Genomic DNA, 19,035 nt, shown 5'->3' on the forward strand with positions numbered 1-19,035 from the left:
TCCGAAATCGTCGCACAAGTGTTACGCACGATGAAGGAGCCTGACGACGTTTACCGCCACAAATAAAGAATCCATTGAGCGTTCACGTGAAATGATTCTCTTAGACAGACGATTAACTATAGACGAAGTGGCACATCGTCTGCAAATTAGTCACGGTTCTGCCTACGAAATCATCCACAACCGACTTGGATTTCATAAAGTTTGTGCAAGATGGGTCCCAAAACAACTCGCACAGTTGCATAAACAAACGCGCTTGGACATCTGCATAATAAAACATTTGGATCGCTATGGTAATGAAGGGGACAACTTCTTAGACAGGATCATTACTGGTGATGAAACATGGATCCATCATTACGAGCCGGAGAGTAGACGGCAGAGCATGGAATAGAAACATCCAAATTCGCCGTGCAAGAAGAACATCAAGACCAAATCGTCCTCAGGAAAACTGATGCTCACGGTTTTTTGGGACGCACAAGTTCCAGTACTGAAACATTATGGGGAAAGGGGCTCAACAATAAACAGTGTACGTAACAGTGAGATGCTTTCTGCCAGGCTAAAGCCTGCAATTCTAAGCAAACGCCGAGGATTGCCGTCAAAAGGTGTTGTGTTGTTGCGCGTCACTGACCGTCCGCATACTGCCGCCCACACTGCTGAAACGCTCCAGAAACTCAAATTTTAACTAATTGATCATTCTCCATATAGTCCCGATCTTGCCTCTTCTGACTGTACTTGTTTGGTTCACTCAAACAGGATTTAAGGGTCCATCGATTTGCCTCTGACGAAGCAGTGAAGGAAGCGGTGCGTTCCTGGCTCTCAGCTCAACGGAGAACCTCCTTTTATGAGGGCATCGAAAGCTTGTACAGTGATGGACCAAGTGCGTTGAAACGCAAGGAGACTATGTCGAAAACTGATGTTCTTGTAAGTTTCCTACTTGATTACAGTACAATTTTATAGCTACTTTGCGGATAATAATTGACTTACCCTCGTATTCAGTGGTCAATAAGACAGATTGGTAGGTGTCGTCCTCGTACATACGCGCATGCACATACAGGTGCGTGGTAGTGCGCAATGGTGCTGCAGCACCCACTGTCATTTATTGATAACATTTTTATAATATAGGAAGTACGAGTTTTACATTAGAAGAAATGTTAACAATTAAAAAGAGTAGAATCTACATTAAACATACAAAGCCAGGAAGTGGCCACTAGGGCGCTTTCCCCTATACGACTCTGTACTGTCATTACAACGTAACATATTGTCGGCCTATCTCTTAAAATAATAAAATAATACCAAAATTGTAACGTTCTATACAGAAATTCAATGCTGAAATTCGAAATTTCCTTTTTTTTTAATTTTCTACGAGGTGATGTATTAATGTTAGTTTTATCAATTGCTTTTACCTACGATTTCTCGACTGCAAGATCGATGTGCAGATAAAGCTCTGGCTTTCACTGCGGCCTTCGCACAGTGTCGGAAGATGCTCAGTTTAGTGCTGCGTATTGTTTGTTCCTTCCGCAACTGAAGGTTTGTTACTAAAGGTTACGTATTTTGTAAATAACAGACGTAATTTTTTATGTTTTTCACCTTATTTTATATCTTTAGAAAATATCTGAATAACATAAAAAAGGAAATTTTAGATTCTAGCACTAACTTCCTGTATGTGTAATTTCATGTTGTATTATTGGTTCAAATGACTCTAAGCACTATGGGACTTAACATCTGAGGTCAACAGTCCCCTAGACTTAGAACTACTTAAACCTAACTAACCTAAGGGCATCACACACATCCATGCCCGAGGCAGGATTCGAACCTGCGACCGTAGCAGCCGCGTGGTTCCGGACTGAAGCGCCTAGAACCGCTCGGTCACATCGGCGGCCTCGTGTTATATTATTATTTCAAGACATAGGCTGATAATATTTCCCTCAGTTTTTCGATTGATTGTAGGTAGATGTTGGCAGTCCCGAAACACAGTACCGTAGAGCACCACTGGAGAAGCCATAGCAAAATAGCACAGAATATTCGTAAGGTCATCCACATGAATGCTAGAAGGAACTCGTTAAACTTCGGTTACACGAAAAATCAGCCTACTCTAAAACCCGTAAATATATCTACACTCCTGGAAATTGAAATAAGAACACCGTGAATTCATTGTCCCAGGAAGGGGAAACTTTATTGACACATTCCTGGGGTCAGATACATCACATGATCACACTGACAGAACCACAGGCACATAGACACAGGCAACAGAGCATGCACAATGTCGGCACTAGTACAGTGTATATCCACCTTTCGCAGCAATGCAGGCTGCTATTCTCCCATGGAGACGATCGTAGAGATGCTGGATGTAGTCCTGTGGAACGGCTTGCCATGCCATTTCCACCTGGCGCCTCAGTTCGACCAGCGTTCGTGCTGGACGTGCAGACCGCGTGAGACGACGCTTCATCCAGTCCCAAACATGCTCAATGGGGGACAGATCCGGAGATCTTGCTGGCCGGGGTAGTTGACTTACACCTTCTAGAGCACGTTGGGTGGCACGGGATACATGCGGACGTGCATTGTCCTGTTGCAACAGCAAGTTCCCTTGCCGGTCTAGGAATGGTAGAACGATGGGTTCGATGACGGTTTGGATGTACCGTGCACTATTCAGTGTCCCCTCGACGATCACCAGTGGTGTACGGGCAGTGTAGGAGATCGCTCCCCACACCATGATGCCCGGTGTTGGCCCTGTGTGCCTCGGTCGTATGCAGTCCTGATTGTGGCGCTCACCTGCACGGCGCCAAACACGCATACGACCATCATTGGCACCAAGGCAGAAGCGACTCTCATCGCTGAAGACGACACGTCTCCATTCGTCCCTCCATTCACGCCTGTCGCGACACCACTGGAGGCGGGCTGCACGATGTTGGGGCGTGAGCGGAAGACGGCCTAACGGTGTGCGGGACCGTAGCCCAGCTTCATGGAGACGGTTGCGAATGGTCCTCGCCGATACCCCAGGAGCAACAGTGTCCCTAATTTGCTGGGAAGTGGCGGTGCGGTCCCCTACGGCACTGCGTAGGATCCTACGGTCTTGGCGTGCATCCGTGCGTCGCTGCGGTCCGGTCCCAGGTCGACGGGCACGTGCACCTTCCGCCGACCACTGGCGACAACATCGATGTACTGTGGAGACCTCACGCCCCACGTGTTGAGTAATTCGGCGGTACGTCCACTCGGCCTCCCGCATGCCCACTATACGCCCTCGCTCAAAGTCCGTCAACTGCACATACGGTTCACGTCCACGCTGTCGCGGCATGCTACCAGTGTTAAAGACTGCGATGGAGCTCCGTATGCCACGGCAAACTGGCTGACACTGACGGCGGCGGTGCACAAATACTGCGCAGCTAGCGCCATTCGACGGCCAACGCCGCGGTTCCTGGTGTGTCCGCTGTGCCGTGCGTGTGATCATTGCTTGTACAGCCCTCTCGCAGTGTCCGGAGCAAGTATGGTGGATCTGACACACCGGTGTCAATGTGTTCTTTTTTCCATTTCCAGGAGTGTATGAGTCTCACTCGGCAAAGGAACGTCGTTAACACTGCTGAATGTTTCACTCATTCGCAATACTTTCAAGGCAAACCGCACATAACTGACCACTTTTCTGGAAACTGGCGCTCACTACAAGAGTTTCATCAAAAACAATTTTCAATCATTTTTCCATTCATTTGTTGTCTTTTTTCTTTTGAATTCGTTCACCATACAATCAGCAGACAATAAGGACAATGTTATTTCAATATACATTGGAAAAAATACGTGTAGTAACCTTCTGTGGTCATGGGTGAATGAAGAAAAGCGAAAATTGGGTTTCGAACACGCAACGGAAAAGTGTGAACTTGCGACGCTAGCCACTGTGCTACCGCTTCTGCTGAACTACTTACTACCCAAACGGCACATATACTACCTTCTAAAGTTGACCCTAGTTTTCTCAGAAATGGTGGTGCATCTATGAACAGGCCGAGATACGTGTCCGCTTAATTTGACCCCTCTTTCACTGAGCAACGTTTCTGGGAAATCGGGTTACGGTGCTTGCGGTGTTCTCCTCGTGAACATGGCCGTGTGCCTGCGCTGATAGAAGTTTGCCTCTGGTGTGTGCCCCAGAAAAGCCTCTGATGTGTGCCCCAGAAAGACAAGTTTCTCCCTGGCTCGGCGCGACTGTGCGTGGATCTCAGATGTTCATTTAGGAACACGATGGTTCGATGGACACAACGTGACGGCGACAGCCTATTGTGACGTTGCAGTCACATATCGCTAGGCGATGTTTAATCATTTTATTTGCTCGTTTTTGACTATGTTCGAGGATAGCACAAGGATGGCTTGCTCTAGAGAAGGATTTCAACTTGTCCCTTGGTGGGAAGCGAGCGGGTGAAGTGTCCGTCTAGCGACTGCGGCTTGACCGCAGGAGGTCCGTCGCAAAGTCTCTGGTGAATGGAAGTAGGCCTCGTGTGCACTGCTTGTCACAGAAGAGTTTGCAGTAAGCCTCTGGCTGACCATTTCAGCTGCGAGGGTGGTCTTCTCCTTTGAAATAAGCTACTGATCAGCCGCCAGAGAACGGCTTTGCTCTGGGGGCTGATGATATCACCTGCCTGTACACAGATCGCAGAAGTGGGCGACAAGACGCTGTTAGCCCTACCGTGGGAAAATTCGTTGCCTTCGCTCCAAAATCTTGTTTTCCAGTCATATGAATTACGTCCGACATCGTGCTTTGGTGCGAAGGTTTCTACCAACGAGTGCAACAAGGCTAGGTACCAATATCAACCTTCTGCATGTTGAAATGCGTTTATTGAACCAAAAATGGGAAATTTGTGCAGGGTTTCCCTGCATTCTGGAAAAGAAAGCTAAATTTTCACTAGTCACAGTGGTAACGGCTGGGGATCCTCCCTGGGATGCTGAATTTTTCAAAAAGTAGAGAGCTAGATTCAGGGATCTCTTCTAATGCAGAAGACAATGGTTTCAGTCTCTTTCTTTGCCACATCTCGGCCCTTTTCATTCGTTGCTGAACTGTGCATTGTGGTGCGCGTTCTCTAAGTAAGTTTCGCATTTTGCAGTTAGCACTGTCCTTTATCTGAGCAGCTCACTATTTGCAGGATTTGCTGTGCGACTTACATTCGTGGCATAATTGTGTTTTTCCGTGACTATTGTACTCATTTTACTTTGCATTTACGAGCTGCGTAGATCACGAAACCTTGTAACACTTACCAAGCAGTCGTCCATTTGGATTCGAGGTGTTCTCCAATGTTCAAGCGGTACATTCAGATGCAGTTAAGTGTATAGTGAGCCACTGTTCGTTAATATTCAGAAAATTAATGTTTGTACGACAGTAACTGCTTAGCAGTCATTTACATTGATTCATGTAGAATGTTGACGAAAATAAATCGGTATTGTCTGGTGCACACTTGTTTTGCCATTACAGCTTGATTGTCTTACAAACAATCTTGACAAGTCAGTCCTCAAATAAGAAATATAGTCAGTTATTTACATATCTAATTTTTTGTCTTACTGTGACGGTGTCTCCGTTGTAAAACAGGTGCCCACCGTTCACGGATTATTCACACAACAGTACTCAGACTTCACGTTTCACTGAGCGACTGATCACAAGCGTGAGAAATTTCATTGTAGGAGGCTGACCTCTTATGCCTTCGATTACTGGGTATTCTGTGTGGCAGGTGTAATTCCAAAATGACCAAGCAATTGTGCAGATGTGATGTTTATGTCCAGTATTGTGACTTTTGGCAATACTCAATCGATCTGAGTATCATTTTAATTTTTTTGATTTATAACTCTGGCTAGTGGTTCGGTTGTGTATCCGGTGAGATTTCAACTGACGTGTTGAAGTTGTGATTAAAGGAGTCTTGTTTAAGGGACTGAGTAGTAATTATATTGATTGTACTGGTGTTACAATTTTCATTAATCCTAATCGTTAAGTCCAGGCTCTGTTTTCTGACGTTATTCTCTTTTATTTACTATTGGTGAGCTGATCACTATTAATGTTAAATGCGTTTTACTTAATTTGTAAGGACAGGTATACGAGGTGCACATTAATTCAATTAATGTTGAGTGATAGATGCTGAAAAATGAATTAAAGTTTGTGCCACAGCTGGGACTTGAGCCCAGGTACCCTGCTTACTAGGCAGATTTGCTAACCATTACATCACCGTAGCACTGTGGCTAACACAGCTGCATGGAGTGCTCTAGCTCACCGTCTTCCCTAAGACAAATTTCAGTTAATGCCTTCAGCCCTTTTTCCTTTTCTTAAAACGTCAGTATTGCTGCGGCCCTCTGGTATTGGGATAATACCAACTTTCTATATAATGAGGAAATCCTGCCTGTACTCCAGGCGTATTTGCTATATTGATTTGATGTAACTACACTTTCCTTGGGACATAGGAGTCTCAATTTTATCTTCGATAAGCTAAAGAAAAGAATTAAAATTTGTGCTAGGCTGGGACTTGAATACAGGTCTCTTGCTTACAAATCTCGGATGCTATTCCAATACTGCAGAGCCTCGGTAATACTAAGAAGATGTAATACTAAGAAGAAGAAAAAGGGCTGAAGGCATGAACTGAAATTAGTGTTAATTCATTTCTTCAGCTTCTATCTTTACCGAAGTTAAAGTTGAGACTCATATGTCTCAAGAAAAATGCAATTCCATCAGATCAGTAACGTTAAATGACATTTGGAGTACAAAGCTGTTGATGTCAATCTTTAGCTATCAAACATACTCTAGCATGCATAATTCACAGACAGTTATTTCTATCATCCTGAGTTTTCATAACATTGCTGTTTCTGTGTTTTATCCATTTTGTGAAATAAAATATGTTTAAGTGAAGTGTTCAGCCATGGCCCAATCTAATCCTATCACTTCCATGTTATATAACTAACGTAACCAAAAATAATATTTTTCCAAAAAATGGTTCAAATGGCTCTGAGCACTATGGGACTTAACATCTGTGGTCATCAGTCCCCTGGAGCTTAGAACTACTTAAACCTAACTAACCTAAGGACATCACACACATCCATGCCCGAGGCAGGATTCGAACCTGCGACCGTAGCGGTCACGCGGTTCCAGACTGAAGCGCCTAGAACCGCACAGCCACACTGGCCGGTATAATATTTTTCCACCCAGAGCCAAAATTACACCGTTTTGTCATTTCAAAACTTTTTGAGTAGTTGTCACATACTTTTGAAGCGTGTAATACTTGGAAAAGAGATAATGTAGGATACGAGGAATATCTAAACAACCATGCGGAATACAGGTTGATTTAAAATAAAAGATAATGATATAGCTTTTATTATGGGTTAATTTTTGATGTCGTAGGTAAGGCAAAAATTATTCAAAAAACAAGAGAAAGGGTGTATATGAAGGTGGACTGCAGTATTAAATACATACAAAGCGTCATAAAACATCTCTTCCTGCTACCACGCTAAGTACTCCCGTTATCTTAGTCAGTAGTAAGACATTTACTTGTCTATGACTTTATACGAGGGTTGGAACTTAAATAGTGGCAACTATTTATTCACAACCTATACAAAATAGTTACATGTTTGCGTTGCCACCGATGTGGAAGATGTAGTATACTGTTAGCAGAGCCTGTTCTGTTGATGGTTCGAATTGAGTGGTCTAAATTTGTGGTGATTCTCGTGTACGACTGTGATAGTGTTATCCTAACGCATTACGTTGCTCCACGGCAGACCGTCAACGCACAGTATAACTGTTCTTTTTTGGAGCATCACCTACGACCAGCTTTGCGAAAGGAGCGGTGACACTTTCTGCGCAACACACCCATCATTTTGCACGACAATGCGCCGGCGCATACAGCGCAAGCTGTGGCTGCTCTGTTCGGTCGATGGGACTGGGAAGTACTGTACCATCCACCTTACTCGCAGTTCTTAAATCCTTGTGTCTTTGATTTGATTCAGAAGATGAAGGAACCACTTCGTGGCATTCGCTTCAGAACTGTTCCAGAGATTCGACAGACAGTAAACCATTCCTGTATCACCATCAACAGAACAGGCTCTGCTAACGGTGTACTACGCCTGCCACATCGCTGGCAACGGGTTCTGCACAGTGCTGGTGACTACTTTTAAGGACAGTAACAGGTGCAAACATGTAACTCTTTTGTATCGGTTGTGAATAAATAGTTGCCACTATTTAAGTTCCAACCCTCGTATATCATCTTGTAACTTCTTATTCCCGACCATTTACTACTGATTAGTGTTTCCTGTTTGCAGGTACAAAAAACGTCAAACAGTGATAAAAGATCTTGAAAAACAAGTTGTAAGGTGATATGCAAATAATTTTACATAAAATTACACTGACGGAAACTAAAAATGTTACTTCACAAATAACTAGACCGAACGCCACCACACTGGTATTTCCATATCTATGTTATTATGTGAATATAATTAAAGTTACTTTCAAAACGCTGTAGAAATAACGCCACTGGTCAGAGTGACGTCAAATTGCAACTGAATATTATTGGAAAAGGGGGAAAACATATGACAGAAGAAAAAAAGTAGTGTAAAATATGATCAATAGATGGCGCTGTATGTGTCAGAATACATAAATGAAAACATCCATCACGCGCGGCCCATTAAAGTTGGTATAAACACGCAGGGTAAACGGTTTTTCTCCTTTCGCGTCTGCGACATTCGCCATAACTGTCTCAATGCAGGATCGCTCTCTGTTTGTAAACTGTATTACAAGAATTATGACAGTGCGCACGTCGCTCTGCAGATGTTCCGGACAGTGAAGGGTTTGAAACAAGGTGTTGGTTCGATGACTGCCGTGGGTCTGGAGAAAATGATTCGGAAATTCGAAAAGACGGGTTCTTTTGGTGTGAAACCTGATAGAGGAAGGAAACGAATTGATTCGACGTCAGTGGAAGCAGTGGCCACAGCAGTGCAGGAGGAGACGAGTAGTGGTATGCGAACGTGTAGTGCACGGAGAATTTCCCGAACGGTGGACGTACCCGTGAGCAAGGTGCAAGGAAACATCCTTTTTGCTATCCATTCAAAATTACCCGTGTGCACGAGTTGCTTCCTGGTGACCTGCCAGCAAGAGAGACCTTTGCTTTAGAATTCCTTGCTCGCATGGAAGTGGACAATGATTGGCCGTGGAAGATTTTGTGGACAGATGAAGCCCACTTCCATCTGACAGGATATATCAATACACAGATTTGTCGGGTATGGGCAACGGAAAATCCACTCTCAAATCAACCAGTACCACTTGATCGTGAAAAGGTCGCTGTGAGGTGCGGGTTTACGGCATCATTTATCATAGGTCCATATTTTTTCGAAGAGACAGGTGCTTCCGATCATGTTACCTAAACTGTCACTGGTAAGCGCTATGAGGGTCTTTTGCGCAACCACGTCATTCCAGCTCTCCAACTGCATGGATGTGTGGATGGGATCATTTTTATGCACATTGCAAATCCGGCTAAGCATCTGCTGAAGCGTCATTTCGGAAATGCTAGAATTATCAGCCGCCACTTGCCTACAGCCTGGGCGTGCCCATCACCTGATCTTGATGTGACTTCTGGCTGTAGGGCTATCTCAAAAAGATGTTGTGTTCAGTGTTCCGATTGCAAACTTAGCTGCATTGAAGGCACACATTGCGCAACACATTCTGAATGTGAAACACTTCGATCAATTATGGAACATGCTTTTTCTCTTTTTGTAGAAAACGGTGGACAGCATAATGACCATGTTTTGTGCCAGTCACACGGTAATTAATAATCCTATTTGATTTTGATTGATGCTTTTTATGCGGTTATTGGCCTCAGGACAATTAAAAACTGATTTTTCCCATCCGATGTGATATGACCTTGCCGTGTTGGATGGGCGTACGTAACTAACAGTATCACACCCACACACCCATACACAGTGGATAGTACAGTTTGTTTAACGTCAAACGTCCACCTTAGGCATTTTTGTATGATTCATTTGTCATTTGTGGTCGACAACTAATAAGTTATGATGCTTATAGCGCCATCTATTGCAACATTTTGGAACTATTAATTTTTCTTCTGTCATACGTTTTCCCCTTCTTGGATAATATTCCGTTGCAATTTGACGTCATTCAGACCAGTGGTGTTATTTCTACAGCGGTTTAAAGTTTAGCTTTAATGTATACAAATTTCATCCTTATGCACGCTTGTTTTCAGTACTTTCTGCACCAAAAATTATTTCTACAGATGAAGAATTATGTGAGTACACGATGGCTATTGACTGTCTTTAATGTTACTGGAACTCTTCAGGTGTAGATTGCAACGCAGCATGCCCATAAGACGTGCGACTGCAGATTACCGCCGTCTTTCAGACTTCAAGAAACATAAAATCACTGGCGTGAGGGAACATGGAAGCATCGTATCGATAGATCGCACAGACAGTTGACTGTAGTGCAGTGGCTGCGGAAAGAGTGGTGGCGGGGTGATCTCGGGATAACAGTGCGGCAGAAAGGGTGGGCACTGGTCGGTCTAGAAGTACGACACCGTGAAAACATCGTAGGAAAGTTCGACTGACTCTTATTGATAGACGGATGAGAAAAAGCTGAAATATGTGCAGAGGTTACAGGCAGAGTGCCACCACGGACTGTCGGGAACAAATTACTGGAAGCTGGGTTAAGATCTCCATTTGCAATGCGAAATTTATCTCCGTCACCGTACCACAGACACCGTACCATAGCCACAAAGTCAAATGGGAAATTAAGTGGCACATTACAGCGTTCAACGAGAAGGCTCACTTCCGTCTGTGGAGGTCAGACTCGCCAACGTGTCCGTAGGCAACCTGGTGGACGGTCACGGGCAGTAGCGACTCTCGAGACCAACACCATTCCTTCTCCTTGAACCATAGCGTGGGAAACTATTGGATATGACAATAGGACTGCTTTGGTAACTGTTGAAGCTAGAATACTCGTTAGTATGTGGCAAGAATGGTAACCCTGTTTTCATATGCTTCATCAGGGTACCAAATGGCGTATTCCAGCAGGACAATGCGTGGCCCCACTCTGCCATTTACATCGGAGATATCTTTAGCAATGTACGGAACGTTGACTGGTTTTCCCAGTACCCTGATTTGTCATCCACAGAATGTGTCTGGGCTGTAATACCAGCCTCCAGAAAGCAGTCGTCATGAAATAAAGCAGAATAGTTGAAGGTGTGGGAAGAAATTACCCATGATAAATTTCAGAGTGTGTTTGCTCCCATCTACCAGCAAGCCTGAATTTGTGTCCATTGGGCTCACACATCGTACTGTTGTTGACGATGGACACCAGTTCCAAGTGGAATGAAAGTTTAATCATTTAACGCTTTTTATATGATGAACATCTCCACAAAGTATGATACATACAGGACTGATGCTTCATGGTTTACAATTTTCCAATTATGTCAGTGAATAAAATAAATTATGCTATCAAAGAATGAACAAAAGTATTGCATTAGAACGAAATATTGTGTTTCGTTTGTTGCTATTTCCAAATCGCAATAACAAAGAAGAACAAACCACATCTTTGTGTGTGTAACTACCCTTTGGCCATCAACGAACATCTAAAACAGATTTGTAAATTACATAGGAAATGTAAATAATTGTTGACGGCTGCAAACATTCGAATATGACATGTTCTACCGTTTTTCTGGTACAGCCCACTGGAAACAGTCTTTATCCAACAAGAAACGTGTTGTACATGTACAGCGACAACGACAAGGATGTTTTTAGTATTTCAGACTCATTTGACGACATATGATATTTATTTAAATATCTCCTTCTTTTATTTCATTCAGTTGAGGCAGAAATAGGTTACAGCCCTGAGTTGATCCATTTTTTGAAAAGTAATGGTTTTCGATTGCGTAACAACATACTCGGCGATTGTACCTTATGGAGAATGTATATTTTGGATCTAACTTAAATAATCGTACAGGTTTTTACGAGGAAATAGACTGAAACATTCTAAAAACTGTTTTAAGGATTTTGAGGTACATTTTCTCATGCATCACTGACTGAAAGTAAAGGATTTAAAAATAAGCATAGCTGAAGAGGAGGGACAGACAAAATCAATAATTGCGATATAACATAATGTAACATGGTGTTCTTGATATAAAATGGTTTTAACATATTATTTTTTGCATAAGCTTCTTACGTACCAGCCACGGTATTCAGGAGTATCACGAATCCATTTTCGCTTGTCAATGGTCACATCTTTGGTCTGTTCTAGGATGTCAGGGTTATGCGGCTATACTGTGACACCGTTTCGTTGTAGCATCTGTGATTTTCTGTTAGAGATTTTTCCCTTAGTTATAAAATCCTAGTATTTAGGAATATGGGACTCACCTTTCATGCTCTGTCTTTTAATTCAACTGAGAAAAGTGAGTCACTCGAAACCCATACTGACAGCAGAGTACATACGACGGATATGAGAGATTTTTGGGGATTTTAAGGGATGTTCTGGAGAAGATTAGGAAAAGAGTAACCGTAAAAGATTCAAATATATACTGAATAACAAGTACAGTAACTGAGCATAGAAAATACTGCAGTGGCCATAGAACCCTTATGCTGTCCGCCTCTGAAAGCTTGCATAAATGTACTAACTGCTAGGCGAAACTCAGGTACATTAAGGTAAAAATAAACACGAAAATAGGCTACTTAACTTGGATGAAGAAGATGATGACAATGGTGATGTACATACGTGATACTACAGCGTATCGATTAATTTAGTAAATATTTTCAAAAGCTTATGAACAAAAAGTGTAACACGTAAACTTTGCTACAGGCATATAAACTGGAGAAAAAAACCCACGGAAATTGGAAATGAAACTCAGGATCCAGTGCTCGTCATATGCACTTAGTATCAACTGCATTAGACACATCTACTCAGTAAAATGTTGCAAAAGCTTTCACTTGAACGACGTTCAATGTAGACATCCACAGTTCCGTATTGTACCCCGCTGTTCTGTGCTGATGGCAGGAAGTTTCACCACCGCCAGTAGTATATTCTCGCCTGTAGCCGGTGAACGAAACAGCAATACAAAAGTACAAAGTCTTTGTGTTGTCAACAGAGAAGCAGTAACATCGTAATGGGTCGGTCACGAGCGCTCAGGTATGTCGAACGTGGGCTAATCACTGGGTATCACCTAAGCAACAAATCCACCAGAGAAATTGCAGTGAATCAGCGGAAGGAATCAGTCTTCAGCTCCACAGTGCTGCCAGCAGTCGAGCTAGCACAATGACAGCGAGTAAGGAGTACAAAAGAGTGGGGTAGTGTGGCGAGCAGCTCCTCAAAGCCACGCTTTTCTGTAGTCCACTCTAAGCGACGATTGATGTGGTGTAATAAGCGACGCCAGTGGACAGTGGAGACAGGAAACGAATGATCTGGAATGGCGGATCACGGTATACAAAGGAAGGGTTTGGGTTTGGTGAATGCCTGGAGAACGTAGCTTGCCGTCATGTAGTGTAGTACCAACAGTGAAGTATGGAGGAAGTGCTGTTACGGTGGAGGGATGTTAGTTGTGGTCTCCTTATTACGCTTAAGAAAACTGTAAACACGGTGTGATACGAAAATATTTTACAGCATTAGCGAAACAGTTGGGAGATGATGCCTCTTCGTATCAGCATTATAATGCAGCCTGTCACTAGGTACCATGTGTTTGACAATTGTTTTGACAATTGTTTGCCCTGAGTCCCGACCTCAAGCCAATAGAACACCGTTCGGATAAGTCAGGACGTCGAACTGACTCCAGACCCGTAGTCCAACATCAGTATCGTCTCTGGTTTCGGTTATTGAGGAAGAATGGGCTCATTTTCCTGGACCTCGTCGATAGTGCCCCCAGCAGAGTTCAAGTTGTCAAAAGCCAAGAGCGGAACATCATGTATTAACGTCCTTTATTAGGTATCCAGATAATTTTGATCATTTAGCGTCTTATTGTGTTTTGCTGCAGAACAATGTTTTCCTAAGTCCTATGTCCTATGTTATTTATACTATTATAAAAATTCATGCATAAGCAGCTCTCAGTCACGAAAAAGCCATCACATCGGTTAATTTCAGGAGCTATGAAGGACAATACGAGTCCGTTCTCGAATGTTAAGGATACTGTATCAGAAACCCGATGCTTTAATCACTTCACAATACCTGAAACCTAACTCTACTAAAGTAACAGTTGCCTGAAGTACAATGAATCAATCTGCGGAAATGGAAATGCACCGAGTATTTTATCAGAGGGCGTATTTTCGTGACTGAAGGTGACTATAATCCATAAAAGCAATTTAGAATATGCAAGTTACAGAAAGAACTGAATTATTCTTATTTGTTGTTGCTTAATGGCATTTTTACAGTGAGGTCATTACACTTGGAATACTAGTTCAGTTTTGATACACAGACAAGCATAGGACTGAATTCTCTCGTAAAGTCAGTCCTTCGGTTCCTCTAGAGCTTATTCCGGATACCTGTAGGTCGCACGAGGCCTACGTTAGGATGACAGGACAACTGCCTGACCGTGACTCGCAGCTGTTGTGATTCCAGAATTTCACCACCGGGCTGCGACGCTCGCCCTCCACTGCGCCAGCGCCATTTCAGTGTCGGAGTGTTCCTGTGGAGCGGCAACTGCCGCAATTTTCCCGCTCTTGAGCCGCAGAGCGCCCCTGAAGAGCGGCAATTGCGGGGACTTTCGCCCGAGCCATTTCGTGCCTTTGCGTGTCCGGAGACGGTGGCTGCTGCTAGCGATGCTCGCCGTGTCGCGCAGTACGCGTAGCTTAGGCCCTGACACTGTGCTCCAGGGATGGTCAGAGACAGTGGGATGTCGGCGACCCGGTGCCGTGGTGACCCACACGGACTGTGGCTGGTGATCCGTTGTGGTGGCATTGGCGGTGGTGGACCCGCTGCCGCGGTACAGCGCCGTGGCCAGCCGCAGCGCGAAGTGCGGCACCTCAGCCAGGGACAGCACGCTCACCCCCAGGAACAGGCTCAGGATGCCTCCGAATGACACTGCAAACACGCGACATTGCCCACAGTCTTCATGTTAAGCTTTCGAAAATCACATTATACAATGTGAAGAAAACTTCACGCACACGGGTTTCACAATATGATTACTTGCCGCCTACCGAAACAGAAATGTCGCATTTTTTCGCTGGAAAATGGACGTCAAATAATGAAAATTAGACAACATTATAATCACGTGTACGAAAGCATACTAAAACGAAAACTAAACTCCTCCAAGAACAGGCCAACGGTACCGACCGGCCGCCGTGTCATCCTCAGGCCTCAGGCATCATTGGATGCGGATATGGAGGGGCATTTGGTCAGCACACCGCTCTCCTGGCCGTATGTCAGTTTCCGAGACCGGAGCCCTACTTTTCAATCAAGTAGCTCCTCAGTTTGCCTCACAAGGGCTGAGTGCACCGCGCTTGCCAACAACGCTCGGCAGACCAGATGCTCACCCATCCAAGTGCCAGCCCAGCCCGACAGCGCTTAAATTCCGTGATCTGACGGGAACCGGTGTCACCACTGCGGCAAAACCGTTGGCACACGAAAGCATACTACTGTGCAAAAATTAAGGACGAATGTAATTTTTGCATATGTCACAGCTAAGTAACGCAGCTCCATGAAACTTGGACCATACATAGAAGGAACTGCTAGAGTATAGTACAGAAGGTAACTAAAAGAAATACACAATGAGGCAAGTAGAAATTACACTGTTATTCAAAAAAATAATCATGCTGAAATCACCGCATTTATTATGTTCCACTAGACATTACTGAGAGGTGGTTTCTCAGGATGGGGCAGGATAAGATTACAGTTGTGGACGGGGCCGTAATCAGTTACTCTCGGTTGCACAACAAATACGTAAACTTTATTTAAAGAAATTAAAATGGTAAAACAATCTCTTAAGAAAACACAACTGCCTGTATGACGGCTCAAGGCCTTATCACAAAAAAATTTAACAATTTTTATCCTCAAACAACAAATGGCTGAAGGCCTGAATAGGAAATCAGAAGAACAATTTCAAATAGCACATATTAAGATAAATACTTCGATTTAAAACAAACTCTAACACGGCTGAAGGCCTTATTATAAAAGAAGTGAAGTTATTACTCGGCTGAAGATCACAAACAATTCCAAATAACAAACGACTGAAGGCCTGAATTAGAAGTCAGGAAAACAATGTCAAATAGCACACACTGAACAAATACCTTGCCTTTAAAACAAGATTGCTTTAAACAAAAACTTATTGTATCAGGACTGAAGGCCATATTAGGAAAGAAGTGAAATTATTGCTCGGCTGAAGGCCACACAAACAATAATTAGAAAATTACAAATATCCTTAAAACAAACATCATAATCTAAGGAATCAGGACACGCGTTTCTCAGCAAGTGTTCCAGGGGTCGGCCTGGGAAGGGAACTCAAACATAAGGTAAGGTGAGACAGCCGGCCAGAGTGGCTGAGCGGTTCTAGGCGCTACAGTCTGGAACCGCGCGACCGCTACGTTCGCAGGTTCGAATCCTGCCTTGGGCACGGATGTGTGTGGTTTAAGTAGTTCTAAGTTCTATGGGATTGATGACCTCAGGAGTTAAGTCCCATAGTGCTCAGAGCCATTTGAACCATTTTTTTAAGGTGAGACAGGAAGCCAAGAGTTGTACTCACGTTAACAGGATGGTAACTCAACTAGGGGCAGCTTAAGCGCCGACCGACCGACTAACCAATCCGCCTCACGTCCGATCACCGGTATAACGATGGAATATTTTTAGGCAAGGGCGAAGAGACAGAAAGCACTACGTCTTCAGAAAACACCCAAGGCTGAAGGAAACACTAGAACCAAGGTAGACCTAAAAAAAATGCACAGTACAATACAAGAAGCTGTCGAACTACACGCTGTGTCGGACAGCATCAACACGACGAGGAAAGGTACACTGCCAGAAAAGTACGCTAACCTCCAGGGCAGGTAACTGGGATGTTAGCGGCTACAAGGCAGAAAATACCGCTGGTTGCACTTGAATAATAAGAATAATACTAAATTCAATGATGAATAACAAATAGAGAAAGAAGGCTGCAATACTTCACCACCTTGAAACACTTCACTCGTTGCCGCCAGGCTCAGCGGCCCTGAGAGCAACAACCCACCGACCAAAGGCGAGATCTCAGAATAGTCGAGGTTGCATTAGCAGTTATCTCTTCACTCAAACGTCCAGGGTTTGGTGTACAACGAAGCCGTCGCTGTCACAGCTACCCCTATTCGATCCGGCAGTGGCAGTACGGCTTGCCATCGAGCTACACGGACCTGCTCGCTGCTGCGCCCCAACCGACTGATGTCCGTTCGCAACTCCCCCAAACCCAATACGAAGACAGCATTAAAATAACTTGTTATTCAAAACCACAAGATACACATGGACCCGGGAAAACAATTCCACCAACAACTCACAATACTGAAACCAGTCACTGTGAAACAACACGGACGAATTATAAGTCGGCACAAACACAGAGAAGCCAGAAGCGGTCGGAAGACCAAATGCATGCCGTACACTCCGACGACCAACTGAACGACTAACCAACGGTCGTCCCCACTCAAGTCAGGCATGGGAAAGATCCCAGTGTAAATCGTCGACTGACAACTTATTGCCATGAGGACACTTCGACGGACGGACACACACACACACACAGGTGAAAGTTCCGCTACTCGAATATCACGGTCCATGCAGTTAAAACTCGCTGAATCCGGTCCTTGACGTGGTCGTGCACTCTCGCGACCATGTCCTTCCGTCGGACAGTGCACGTGTGTTGCGAGCGGTCGGGCGAGTACTGGCCGTCCGGACCTGACTGCTGCTCCGTCCCAACTCCACTCGCTCGACACACGACGACCCGGAAATACTAGAGGCCGCTCCAAAGATGGTACCATAGTACGCGCTACCGATGCTGCTGCCACTCACGGACAGACATGGCTAACAAACGTAGTGGCGCCAGTGAACTCATTAAGAAAACGAGACGCCACTATCGCTATTACAAGATGCCAAGCTATGAACGACATCAACGGAAGCCGCACACGGCTCAATTACAAAAGGTGGGACTTGATTGTTAATAGAGGGTTTGATCACCACGGACAGAAACGCATGACCTGCAACTTGCTCTCATGCGGCAACAACGTTTGTAAGGAGTTCTTGTGGTAGGGCGTTCCGATCCTCCACCAGCGACTGATGACAACTGCTGGATGGTAGCTCGTGTATGCAGACGGACTGCAATACCTTTCCCCAAAGCATACCACATGTGGTCGATGGAATTTAAGTTGGGAGAACGAGCAGGGGAGTCCATTCGCAGAAAACCCTCTCGTTCCAATGACTCCTTCACCTGCACAGGACGATTCGGTCGCGCAATATCGCCGGCCGCTGTGGTCGAGCGGTTCTAGGCGCTTCAGTCCGGAACCGCGCTACTGCTACTCTACGCTCGAATCCTGCCTCGAGCATGGATGTGTGTGATGTCTTTAGGTTAGGTTTAAGAAATTCTAAGTCTAGGGGATTGATGACCTCAGATGTTAAGTCCGCTAGTGCTCAGAGCCATTTGAACCATTTGAATTCGCGCAATGTCATCCATAAAAATGAAGTCGGGGCCAAATGTACAACTAAAAACCACACACCCATGGGCAAGAAGTACAGACAGCATCACAATGGCGTTGACCGGTGAATGTGCTGTGTTCAAAGCTTTGGAGGTCAGTACGCCCATGAAAAATTATGCCTCCCCACACCAGAACTCCTGGAACACCAAGACGATCACGTCTATTCTTGATTGCATTACATGTTCCCAACTCTCGCCGTATGAGCATTGTTGAATATGATCGTTGTGGCAGTCTAGTTGTTATAGTGTGGGGAGGAATAATGTTGCATGAGCGTACTGACCTCCAAATCTTTGTACACGCTGCACTCACTCGTCAATGTTATTGCGACACTGTACTCCTTCCCCAATTGTTCTTTTCAATGGTTCATTCGGTTCCGACTTCATTTTTGTGGGCCGCGCGGGATTAGCCGAGTGGTCT

At 44.5% G+C, this 19,035-nt stretch overlaps 1 protein-coding gene across 1 annotated transcript in view; it reads right to left on the bottom strand.

Annotated features, from left to right (window-relative positions):
- Nucleotides 1-14,543: 14,543 nt before the first annotated feature.
- Nucleotides 14,544-19,035, bottom strand: part of LOC124795788 (sodium channel protein Nach-like) — a 136,986-nt gene continuing 132,494 nt past the window's right edge. Inside the window, exon 8 of the mRNA XM_047259869.1 lies at nt 14,544-15,001. Coding sequence (XP_047115825.1) covers nt 14,544-15,001 — 458 coding nt within the window. The remainder of the gene's footprint in view (nt 15,002-19,035) is intronic.

Source organism: Schistocerca piceifrons, chromosome 4, assembly GCF_021461385.2.
Source record: "Schistocerca piceifrons isolate TAMUIC-IGC-003096 chromosome 4, iqSchPice1.1, whole genome shotgun sequence".
Classification (NCBI taxonomy): Eukaryota; Metazoa; Arthropoda; class Insecta; order Orthoptera; family Acrididae; genus Schistocerca; species Schistocerca piceifrons.